The 12,360-nt window shown below is 35.3% G+C and overlaps 2 protein-coding genes across 2 annotated transcripts in view; one reads left to right on the plus strand and one right to left on the minus strand.

The window, feature by feature from the left end:
• The window catches only part of LOC102584210 (poly(U)-specific endoribonuclease-B), a 5,725-nt gene extending 1,902 nt beyond the window's left edge, over positions 1 to 3,823 (plus strand). The window contains exons 4-8 of the mRNA XM_006358558.2: positions 622 to 696; positions 774 to 839; positions 1,795 to 2,403; positions 2,680 to 2,751; positions 3,360 to 3,823. Of these exons, the coding sequence (XP_006358620.1) occupies positions 622 to 696; positions 774 to 839; positions 1,795 to 2,403; positions 2,680 to 2,751; positions 3,360 to 3,593 (1,056 nt within the window). The 3' untranslated portion in view covers positions 3,594 to 3,823. The remainder of the gene's footprint in view (positions 1 to 621; positions 697 to 773; positions 840 to 1,794; positions 2,404 to 2,679; positions 2,752 to 3,359) is intronic.
• Positions 3,824 to 4,475: 652 nt separating this feature from the next.
• LOC102584549 (uncharacterized) lies at positions 4,476 to 11,970 on the minus strand. Its single transcript, XM_006358559.1, has 13 exons — positions 11,820 to 11,970; positions 11,654 to 11,701; positions 10,632 to 10,680; positions 10,499 to 10,547; positions 9,226 to 9,296; positions 8,533 to 8,591; positions 8,216 to 8,317; positions 7,806 to 7,863; positions 7,491 to 7,627; positions 7,305 to 7,361; positions 6,356 to 6,453; positions 5,293 to 5,498; positions 4,476 to 4,790 (listed from the first exon to the last, which is right to left on the minus strand). The coding sequence occupies exons 2-13, from the start codon at positions 11,663 to 11,665 to the stop codon at positions 4,720 to 4,722; spliced, it is 969 nt and encodes a 322-aa protein (XP_006358621.1). The 5' UTR covers positions 11,666 to 11,701; positions 11,820 to 11,970; the 3' UTR covers positions 4,476 to 4,719.
• Between the last annotated feature and the right edge of the window lie 390 nt (positions 11,971 to 12,360).

The following is a 12,360-nucleotide window of genomic DNA, read 5'->3' on the forward strand; positions in this document are numbered from 1 at the left end:
TATATATATATATAGTAGATATTGAACCCCTTGGCTTCTTCATACATTTACTTCCTTATATTTTGTATCCCCTTGGTGAAAATCCCATTTCTGCCACGTGTTTGAACCCAGTTACTAAAATTGTGCCTTTGCCCCTGCATATAACAATTCCCAACTATTTTGTGACCGATTTATAGTCATCCTTGTTGTTTTATTAGTTAATCCAAAGAATTCGTTTGGTGGTGTGATGGGATGGGGAAGGAGAAGTGTGATTGTTTTTCTCTTCTTGTTTGTGCAAAGAAGGTGCAGGGCTGCTTGTACAGTTGATTTATGCAATATGAGAGAACAAGATGCTAGTGCTGAATTGATAAGAAAAAGCTCTTGGAATGGTATTGCATATGATGCAAATTTTTACAACAAGTAACTGTTTGAAAGGCAATAAAACTCGGCTTTAATTTTTTCATACGGAAATTAGTTCTAAACTAAAAGAACAATCGTCTTGTATAAGATCTCAAGTGAGTTGAAGAATGAAGCGATAAGTATAATCATGTCACGAGTGTGAAATATTCATGTAATCACTGTGTAGTAGTATGTGGTTTCTGTTTGAACAATAATTGTTCTCAGCCGTCTCAAAACATGCAGGCTTCACCTCAGGGGTACCAAAGAAATGAAGATGAGAGGAGAGACAATGTCAACCAAAGCAGTTGGAAGCAAAAGGTTCGGTCTTGATCAATTATCATATTTATTCTAATCTCCCTCATGGCGGTATTCACATGTTTTACTGGTATCTACAGGAGGATGAGGGAAACAATGACGGCTGGGAGACAGTCCAGAAAAAGCCTACTAAACGGCACCAACAGGTATTGTTTATGTTTTACAACTTATAGAACTATTCTACTGTCTAATCAAAAAACAAAGAGTGGTTGGCTTTCATCAAGACAAGTTCTCTTCTCCTATACAAGGTAGAAGGATGTGATAAATGATAGCATCTGGTTAAAGAACTATAGTAAAAATCCAAGTGTTAATAATTTTCAAAAGAAAAAACTATGTGTTAATGTTTTTTCAGCAATTGAACACAAGTGAAGATAAATGTGGATCATAGGGTATAGAAATCATAACTAACCATGAGGTTATAACTAGGTTGTGGAATGTCTCTGTCGTGGGAGTAGGCTGAGTTTTCAAAATCTTTCTTATACAAATTTATGGACAAGTGAAAGTTAAGTGAGTATGAAAAATTTTGAGATATCAACTTGATCAAAGATTGTAGGTTGTGCTATGCAATTTTAACTCCATCTTGTCTTCCCTGATTTGATGGTTTCAGAACAGTGCAATGGTACCGTCTTACTTGTGAGGCTTGGCAAAAAACTACTAAGAGATGTTAAGACATCCATAACTCTTCTAACCTTCATTTTGCCTTCCCTCTAATGATATCAAATCGTAGGAGCTTTATATAAAGTACTTCATGAGCATAAATGGGTGGTAATTGATGTGGAGTGGAAACCTATATCAACTAACAGATCATTTGAGAATACCTTGGCATTGATAGGTTCGAGGGGGAAAGGAGTTCCAATGGCAACCGTGCTTCTGAAAGCATTGGAGCTTAGAGTTTACAAATACTAAAAACTAAACTTTGAAGCATTCTAAGATCCCTTTCCACTATACAAAATATTCGTCGTTTTGAAGTGTACTTGCTAGTTCCGCTCTTGTTGTTGTTGAAATAACTCTTTACGGAAATTGGTGACCATGTTCTTTTCTTAAGATTATCTGATCTTAATTTATGCTTATCATATGAAAATTATGAATATGCTGCAACAGGTAAAAATGGATTCTTGGAACAATTACAAAAAACCTCTTGATGAGCAAGATTACTCTAATGAGGTTGAATATGGAGTTGACATGGAACCCTCCGAAGAAGAGCTATCAGACTTATCGAAAGCTTGCAACAAGCTCTGGGAACTTGATCTTAACCGCTTAGTTCCAGGGAAAGATTACCAGGTTGATTGTGGTGAAGGAAAAAAGGTGTACAATAAGGATGATATGGCAGAAGGATGCTTATTTTCCTGGCTGAATGACGACGTATTTAACAAGCCTTCTTATTCTCGTTTCTGTTCCCTTTTGGATAATTATAATCCACATCAGGGTGTTAAGGAGAATGTAACACCTGAAGAAAAGCGAGAACAAACAGCATTCATAGAAGAGATCAGTAGAACTGCACCAATTAAATATCTGCACAAGTATCTGTCATTGAAAGGCATAGTTTCTGGTAATTATGAAGAATTTAAGAGAATGTTGACACGTCTCTGGTTCGACCTTTATAGTAGAGGTGGTACATCCGCTAGCTCTTCAGCTTTTGAACATGTTTTTGTTGGAGAGATAAAGGAACGCGGGGAGAAAGAGGTGTCTGGATTTCACAACTGGCTTCAGGTGGAATTCCTGCTTTTCATTTATATTGTATCTATGACATTACTCTTCCCCTCTACTTAGAATTAGTTGTAAATTGCAAAGGTAATGTGCATTTTAAAATTTATTTAGGAGAGGAATACGACAAATCAGTCATCGTTCAATAGATTTCATAGCTTGTACCACTTATCCTTAGTTTTTTGTCCTTTTCACCATAAACTGCATTGAAGTGCAGAATTTCTGAGCTGTGGAAAGTGTAAGAAAAGCTTATATTCTTCTTACATGTTTTATCCTTCGCAGTTCTATTTAGAGGAAGCTAAGGGCAATGTTGACTATCAAGGATATATTTTCCCCCGAAGGCGTGGAGAGATTGTAAGTCATATCAATCTTTAAATTAGTTGTCTAAGCAATAAACAGAATTTGATACCTGATACATGATTCACTAATCTTTTCTGAATTTAGTAAATGCTTTAGTAAGAAATTATATGCATTGGTACATTCCCCAGAAAAATGGCACTTTTTGATGTCAAATACACCCTCCGTTTAAATTTGTTTGTTTGGTTTTAACTTGGCATGTAGTTTAAGAAAGTAAAGAAGACATCTAAATCTTGTGATCTTGAACTAAAGATATGTATAATGTACCAAAATATTCTTTAATCTTGTGGTCTTAAACATTTCATGTGGAAAGTTGGAATTAAAGAGTTACCAAAAAAGGAAAAAACATTCTTTTGAAACGGACTAAAAAGGAAAGTACGACAAACAAATTGTATCGGAGGAAGTAACTAACAATCTCTGGAGAAAATTTCATTCTGTAAACAACATTGCCAAGTATGTATATATCAACCATATCATATGGAAATGCAGAATCTTGTTCAAAGATGCTGATGTATTGGTGTAAAAGAGTATATCTACTTTAGTTTTTCCGCCATCTATTTGTATTCATTCAGCATGTTAACTTAAGTTCTCTTTTCCAAATGCAGCCCGACTCAGAAACTCAACTACTCACTATACAATTTGAATGGAACGGCGTCCTCAAATCTGTGTCAAGCAGTTTGATTGGAGTTAGCCCCGAATTTGAAGTTGCCATCTACACTCTCTGTTACTTTGTTGGAGGGGAGGAAAACCACGTCGAGATTGGTCCATACCCTGTTAATATCAAATGCTATCGGTTGGGAGATAGCATTGGCTCTGCTTTCCCTGTGGCTGAATGTTGAATGTCACACATCATTTCTGTTGTCTCCATTACTGGACCAAATATGTTTGTGGGATTTTACCATTTGTTTAAGAAATATTCTTGTCTGGTATTATCCGCGCTTCTATTGCTGTCATATTCGAACTGCTGGTGAAATGAAATGCTGAATATTGTTCTGTTATATGAAGCTAACATAAAGATTGTTGCTCAGCAGTGAACACTTTGGGAATAATTTGCAATTTTATTTCTTGATATTGATCAGTTCTTCTCTTTTCATTTTGTTACAAGTCTTCTTCTTTCAAAAAAACTAGCTGGTTGTCCCTTTTTGGAACACCTGATTAGTAAATGGCCCTCTTTCAATTTCTTTTGCAACTTATAGATCTTTCAAACCATAAGAATATCTTTTGAGCAAACTGAAAATTTTACGAGAAAACACTAGACCATGTTGTAAAATTTTATTTGTTCTTGCCAAAGTTAGATGATATTCAATTGGCAAGTAAGCACTCAAACTTTAAGAGTACACATCTAGACATCTTAACTAGCAACTAAACACTTAAACTTTCCTCCAGTATGTCTCGTGGACATCCAACACTGACATGATACATGAATTTTAGTGGTGTCAAGATGATCATTTTGTAATAGAGACGAATTATGATGTCTAGATATGCATACTCAAAGTTAAAGTGTTAGTTTGCCAGCTGAGGCCAAGTTTGAGCATCTCTTTATGTATAACACTTCTATAATGGGGACAATATCTAAGTGAAGACTAGAAAGGGACATTTGCAAAAATCAGCTGTTTTGTCCTTCTCTGAAAAGGGCTTTTCTTATTCTATCGTTAGCTTACCATTTGCATAATAACTTGACATTTTCTCCCCCCAGTGCACTGCCATTTGAGAAAGCAAAATGTGATGATTGTAAATTCTATTCCATTTCTTCCCCAAAAACATAATCGCTAGAACAGATAACAAAGGCAAATTTTCCTGAACTAAGTTTAATAGTTGCCAAAAAGAAGGCGCTCACGCCAGCGCCTCACTACACTGGATTTTCAGACTATACATGTATAAAGGGGAAAAACATTCAGTTTACAACCAGAGCATTCGCTACACAGCATGCAACAAGGCGATACTACAGGTCACGAATAACTACAACTATGTCGAGCTTGTGTGGGGAAACATGTCCTGCAGAGCTTGAGGAAGATTCAAGACAATTTCTGCATATGCTGCAAAAAGCAAAGATGTCAGTTACTAAGCGTCCCAATCGATACATAAAATTCAAATCAATATCAAAGAAGCTTCGGGAGTATTTTAACGCAGATATTTTGTCACCAGAAGACTTCTCGTGATTTAACCTTTAAATTACCACGTAAAAGAAATGCTGATTACAAGTGATACTTGAGGCCTTGTTTGGTCTTTCAATCTGAGGAAAAGCTAACTAAGTATGCTCGTATTGCTGTAACTGTCTTCTTAACCTTTTTTATGCTTGACATTACTTATCATTCTAGCAACTCAATCTCATAAACACCAAAACTCAAAGCAGGTATAAGGAGCTCTTTGTTTTGTTTTGTTTTTCAAGTTAAAGGTTAACACAGAATATTACATATTAGGAACACCTCATGAATAGTACAAACATATCAGGAGTTCTTCATGAAGGACACAGAATATGCATTGTGAAACAATCTATACAAATAGTAACAGAGGGGAATTCAGAAAAAGAAGCAAAACCTTCCGGCAGACTCATGGTCCGGAGTGCATCCTCTGCATACGTCAAACGCGCTGGGATAGGGTGACTTCCAACTCCATTTCCTTTCAGATGCGGGGCAATTTTATCAGAAGATTTCTTGGATTGGTGCATAGGCCATGCCAGGACACTAACCCCAGTGGGAAGTGTAGAGATCAGATCTGCATATCTCAGACTCACTGTCACCTTGCTGCAAGGACACAAATGTTGGTAAGAGTTGGACCTTGAAAGTTAACCCATAATAAAAATATGTAGAGTACTAGAGTAGCACTCTCTGTAGTAACCAAGATTACAGGTCAAACATTTGCTTTAGACAGACAAACATATAATGAGATCGAATGTAACAATTGACCAAAAAAATTGTTAGTCAGACGCACACAAAGGCAAGTCACATATACCCAATCAGAAAATGAAGAAATTTGTTACATATCACGCTGCTCGACGCATTCCCCTCTCTCCCCGGTATCGTCCCACACAGAAAGAAAGAGCGCAGAGCCCCGGCCCGACCTGTAGGTTTCCCTTACTTGCTGCGTCAAAAACTAAATCACAAGCTTCAATCAAAATATTTTCTATCGAGATTTCTTTCTATAACTAGAATATTTCCCTTTCTTAGATAATTATTGATATGAAGATTGCCGGGCATATCAACAAAGTTGTTTTTGGACACAACAGGAGAATGGAGGCTGTGCTATAGGCTGATAACATTTATTTCTAGTTACCAAGTTAAATCAAGTAGTGCACCATGATTGTTATACTATATAAGTATATATATATATATATATATAAACTGCTTCATAGTTCACGGTATTGTTAGTATCTTTGCATAGTGATATTCAAGTTGGAAGCTAATTATATCCATGCTTCTGCAGCCTAAACAACATAATCTGGTTCACTTATTTCTTCTGTTCAGTACTTCCACAAGACCAGTAATGACACAGGACAGATCCAAGTTGGAAACGCCAAAAAAAAATAAAAAATTCAAAGTCAATCTCCAGTGAAGCACAGTGAAACAGAAGATACAATAACAGAAAGGAAGAGAAGGCATACGAATCAAAATCTTCAATCACAAACTCAATCATATGGTATGGAAGACTATGATAGAGTTCGCCAATTTGATTTCCATACAACTCTTTAATAAGCCGAACCTGCAAAGAACAAGTTGTATTTCACCAATACAAATACGTCACTGAAATATATTTTGATAGGTAAAGTAAATTTATATCTAAACGGCACTGAAGGAAACCCTATTAAATCACTAAAATAGCTAGACACTCTCCATGTTATCCATCATACGTTACCTTCATCCCCTCAAAACAATTCCTTCCAAATACTAAAAACGTTGTTAATTTTCTTATCTTGAATTTCTGAATTACAATTACATCCTACAAGCCTCAACTCTTTTCTTTTTTTTATGAAGCAATGAGAATTCATTAAAGGCATCAAGAAGATGCATCAAAAGTTACAAAAGACTCAGAGAATGAGATTGCTCCTGTAAAACAAAACCATACTAGTCTAGCACCAGGGAACTAACACATTCCAGAAAATAGTCACAACTAGTTACAACTTACAGGAGTCTGGTCTAGCCAGCAGATAGATTAAGCAAGCTTTTTCGTTAAGGACATGATATCTTTTTTCTGCTTTCCAGTTAATATCTTCTATTTTTGATAATTATCTTTATTACAATGTTAAGCTGAAATCCTCTCTATTTAGACATCTAGGTTTGCTTTACCTTGTTAATCCAATGTCCAACCCAAAATGATTCCACCTCTTCAATTCTACTACTGCTCTGCCCCTACTTTGTCCTAATTATTCCACCAAATCTTCTGTGAATCTACTAAACGATTAAAAAAATTGAAGAGTTCCCTAAGCAAAGTTGCAAAGGAGAGTATGTGTGTAATTCAAGCCCATGACTGAGCAAGAAACAGATGAGTAATATCTTTCACCAACAAAAGAGGGAAGAGCTTTGGTACTTCATTATTTTAAAGTTAGGGCATACCTGCTCCCGTCTATCTACATAGGCTTGCAACAGATCTCCAACATGGTCAATAAATCTCTGAAGAAATCATGAATACGAGTTCAGAAGTATCCAGTCAGTACTATGTATGAAAGAGCTGGGGTCTAATAACAATGAAGCAATGACATATTAAAACAGGATGTAATATAAATGAGGTAGTGATCATACTATTGCATTTGATGAGAGAAACTCGTTTTCAGCTTCACGTATTGGCAAGAAAAAAGGAACAGTGTGTTCCAGAACAGTCATCTTCTCCAGAAATGACTTGCTCTCAAGCACACAGTGGTATAGGTCACAAGATTCGCCTGTAAATTAGACAAATTGACATCATTCACCAGTAGTCTAGATGAAAAATCAAAATTTTGACCCAACTCCAACACAATAAGCTTCATTTGGGAAATTTGTACAGGTATATCTAAGTATGTATTGGAATGCTCCCACTGGAGAATTGTAGCCGCCACTAGACAATAGCACGTGAAGTACCTGCAAATGAAGTATCATATTGTATGCCTATCCTTGCTCCATCCAAGCAACAAATAACCTGCACGAAGAAAAAAGAACAAAGGGGTAAAACAAAGTCAGGTCCATATCCCTCACATTTCCAAGCCCCATCAGCACTGCCAACTTGTTGTGATAGTAAAAGTAAAAAACAATATCACACAAGATAAACTGAACTATACATGAATTAGCATTTAGTGGAGACCTAAGATGCAGAAAGGAAAAGAAAATACAAAGTTACTCAAATAATAAGAGTTGATCAACAAACAAATTAGACATTACGAGAAAATTGTTTCACAATCCAGAAATCTGAACAGGTAATAACTTAAAAGGATCTTTCAAAATAATTTCTCCTAATAAGCCATGATAAATTGTTGTTACCAGGCACAACTTACCTTATTCCCAACTTTGTAGGTAATTTTATCATGAAATGGAATTGGCAACTGGGTTGTATCCCCTGGCATTTGCATAGCCTTTCTCTCAGCCTCCATGTGTACCTAAGATAAATTGAATCATGTAACAAAAAACATGTGAGAGAATCTGAGAACAAAAGCAGAATAGTTGATCAGTAAGCTAAAACATGCAGGTATCTGAATCCGGAATCCGCTAATGTGATGAGAGAAAAAGACAGATTACTGATTCCTTGGTTGGGAAGGAAGTATCTTAAGGAAACATCAAGTTGAAGCTGAACGAATAATTTAACCATACATACCCGCTCTCTTATTGTTGCCAATAAGCCATCATTCCATTGCTCACCTTTTAAGATGAGTTCTGCAAAAGATTTAAATGAGACAGGAATATCCTATTGTCCAGACTAGAGCAAGTACATTTGAAGGACAACTGAAGACCAACCAGGATTGATCAAGGAATAGACCTCATCACTATTAGTGGAACAAGAAGTAACATAGAATAAAAATGCAATACTTATTTATAATAAGCTACCTCCACCGCATACATCAGTTACTGAAACAACTATACCCTTTTAAGGACATAGCTCAAGCATCATGAATTCAACAATGATTCAAATGAATGAGCAAGTCGAATTCCTTTTCTTTTTTCCTTTTTCTTTTTTTGATGAACAAGTTAACAAGGTAAATATTAAACTTCATAACAATATTTATTTAAGAAGCTTTTTTTTTCAAGTAACATTTTTTAAGAAACTTGCAGCCATATACTGCTGTTATAAGGTAAGCTAAGTAGCTTAGATCAGATATCAAACATGGTAACAAAAAAATCGCAGAAAATGACAAGGGAAAATCAAGTACGAGACTAAACATTATGTCCCATACCAAAAATGAATCACGCCAGTACTATTTGTGTGCTCAGAACCTAAATAGACCACAAACGAGAGCAAGAGAAAGAGCAAATCAGAATAAGATGTGCTCTATAATTCTACCAAAGTTACCTTGAGTTTGAGAAGCACGCGCGGCTTCAAATTCCTTTTGTAGACGATCAAAAATCGACTTGTCAGAATCCCTAGAAAAAACAACTCATAGGTTTAACTCTTCTATAAATAAAAAAGATGCAACAAGTCAAAGAGTATTTCCTTTTGATCAACCATTCAATATGTTTTTTCAGATCTTACATGCTTTGACAGAATGAATTACAGGAAATTCTGTTTATTAGTCCATTTCTGTGCTAAAAAGTTCTCTCATGATCATCAAGTAGATTAAGTTGATGATAAATCTTCTTTTCAACTTTCCTAGCTGTTTTTCCCTTCTCGTGAACTCCTCCGTTCTTCCTTACCTTTATGGTCCTATATTCACATTCTTCAATTAAAGAATTTCCTTTTTAAGCCAATAGTCATCAAGGGCGGAGCTACACTAGCGGATGGGTGGTCAGCCGAACATACTTCGCTGGAAAATTGTACTATGTATAGGTACACTATTACACCCTCTGTCTCAATTTATATGACGCACTTTCCTTTTCAGTCAGTCTAAAAAAAAATGACATATTCTATAGTAACAGTTTAACTTTAAAATGTCAATTTTATCCTTAATGAAATGGTATATAGCCACACAACTATCTATGACTTATTTTAGACCACAAGTTTCAAAAGTTTTTTTTATTTTTTAAACTCTGTGTCAAGTCAAACTACATCACATAGACTTAGACTGAGACGGAGGGAGTATTGTATATGTGGATATATTATCAAGCAGTTAGGGCCATTCAAAATGTCATAAAGGTCACAGGTTCGATCCCCAAGTTTTCTATTTTGCTGCGCTTAACAATTACAAGGCGTTTAGAATAATCTTGTTTTTAAAAAAAGGGAAAACGTTTTAAAAAAAAAAAATGTTCTATGACTTAGCTTAACTATTAAGTAGTAAGAATTAAAATTTTATGTGCACCCCCTCATCAACTTCTTTAAATTATTTATTATCTCAAAAAAACTTCTCTAAACTATTTACTACATATTTTTGAACACCCTTAAAGAAATTTTTTACTATGTCACTGGTAGTCATCCTACAATCACATATATCCAACCTGTGTGGTCTACTCTTCAGCTCCTTTCTTAAACTTCAACCTAAAACGGAAGGCATAGTATCTTTGCTTGCAATTTTTACTATGCGTCATTTGGTTAGAGCGAAAATTCTATAAAAGATGTGAGATTTACTGAAAAACTTGAAAACTCATGTATATACCAGTAAAAGGAATCAAGTATATCTTAAATCCTATACCTAGAAAGACGCTCTGCTAGCTCCGAATGTCTTTTAAGAACATTTGAAACTGCCAGAAAAGGAGCAATATGAATATGGGATGATTTAAGGGCCCAAAAAAAAAAAACATCCACAAAAATGAAGAGAAGGTTACATCTAGCCCGTACAGCGTCCAGCTTTACATCCTCCTCTCGCGTATAATTCTAGCATGCAGCCAATGAAAGGTTATAAGCATTGAAAATATAAATAATGTCCAATAAACATTGCAAAAGTCATTCCTTTTCCACTTCAAGAAAGGTCATAAGCATTTAACAATAAAAATAAAGAGCAGTAGGGAATTGCCAAAGTCAATCCTTCCACTTCCAAAACAAGTGGATACACCTATGCACTCACAATTTAAAGCACATGTTTCAAATAAGAGTGCCATTACTGAACAATTATTGCTAATTCTTCACTTAATTAATACGTTACTAATGACGTGGAGTGAACTACTTGAAAGAGTACAGTTAAATCTTCCGTAGATATAATATGTTCATATGCCATCAAAGGAGAGGTTTAGCGGTCAATTCTCAACAGAGGCAACACTAAATGAATTCTTGCCTTCTGCCTAATCCATGGTAAGCATAGACCAGTAACAATGTGGGTAGGAGTTAAACATAGTTGCTACCATGTCTACTACTCTTGCAGGATTTAAACCTCAAAGCATTTCCTTTCCCCTAACTGACCCTCCTCCCACACCGAAAAAATGAACATTCTGGTGTCAAATGTAGACAAATTATATTGCTCGGATTCTTCAAAAATGTCAACAGGTGTGTATTTTCAGAGAATCCGACACGAATGTAGAAACGAAAGTGAAGAATCCGCAACTTAGCAGACAAATACATGTATCTAAGAGCAATGGGTGTAACCAAACTTGTCTGAGCTTTTCCTAACTTCTTGTTACAACTTATATGCTCAACAAAAACACCTTATTGTGGAAACAACATTAAGACAAACAATTCTGATACAAAGGGGACAAAACAAAAACATAGTTCCTGTAACTGTAATCAATGATCAACAAAGTACTCAAATTTCAAAAACCAAAAAATAAACCCCCAACCCACCACCCAATTACCCCATAACTCATACATGAAATACTCTAAAATTAAATAAAAATCAAGTCTTTAACAATATTACCACTTCTCCCATTCTAACAGCTTCACTCCTTGTTCCCAATTTGATTCACTGCAAAAAAAAAAAAAACAACGCATACAACTGAAGAACAAACAAACATTTATCGGGTCACATCACAAACACGAATTTGAGTTGTGCAAAATTCAAAAGATGAAAAAAAAAAACTCACCAAGTGTTAATCAAAACATAGAAGCTACTGTAATCTTCATAAACTGAATGAATAAAAATCGGTCGTCTTCCGATTTCAGCTTTCGTGGATTTTCCCCGGATGACGGTGGCCGGAAGTAAAAAGGCTTTGTTCTTTGGGTATATTATTAGTTTGATGAAATTTTATTTGACGCCTCTTTAGTTTTCAATATTACACTTTCAACCCCAAAGTTTCTGAGTTTTCATAGGAATCTCAGAAGAATCTGGTTGTTGGTAATGACGTGGCAAATAGTAATGATGATATTAAAATATTCTTAATTTTATGTATTGTTTGGTGTAAGATGTTCTCATGGAAAGGAAAATGAATATTGTATTGTACTACCTAGGGGTGTTCGTGGTTTGGTTTGGATCAGTTATTGGTTAAAATAAAAATTAAATCAATTTAATCGGTTTTTTAAATTTCAAAAACCAAACGAAAAAAATAACTGTCGGTTTGGTTATTGTCGGTTTGGTTCAGTTTTTCTGATTTTTTCGGCTTGAAAGTAATAAATTTTTTGAGGACA

The sequence above is a fragment of the Solanum tuberosum genome, unplaced genomic scaffold (assembly GCF_000226075.1).
Source record: "Solanum tuberosum cultivar DM 1-3 516 R44 unplaced genomic scaffold, SolTub_3.0 scf00274, whole genome shotgun sequence".
In the NCBI taxonomy this organism is placed as follows: Eukaryota; Viridiplantae; Streptophyta; class Magnoliopsida; order Solanales; family Solanaceae; genus Solanum; species Solanum tuberosum.

Coding starts and splice junctions, on each gene's coding strand:
- LOC102584549 (XM_006358559.1), bottom strand. Junction 7,864..8,215: donor CCTACAAAGTTGGGAATAAG/GTAAGTTGTGCC, acceptor TTCTTCGTGCAG/GTTATTTGTTGCTTGGATGG. Junction 6,454..7,304: donor ATGTAGATAGACGGGAGCAG/GTATGCCCTAAC, acceptor TGTTCTTTGCAG/GTTCGGCTTATTAAAGAGTT.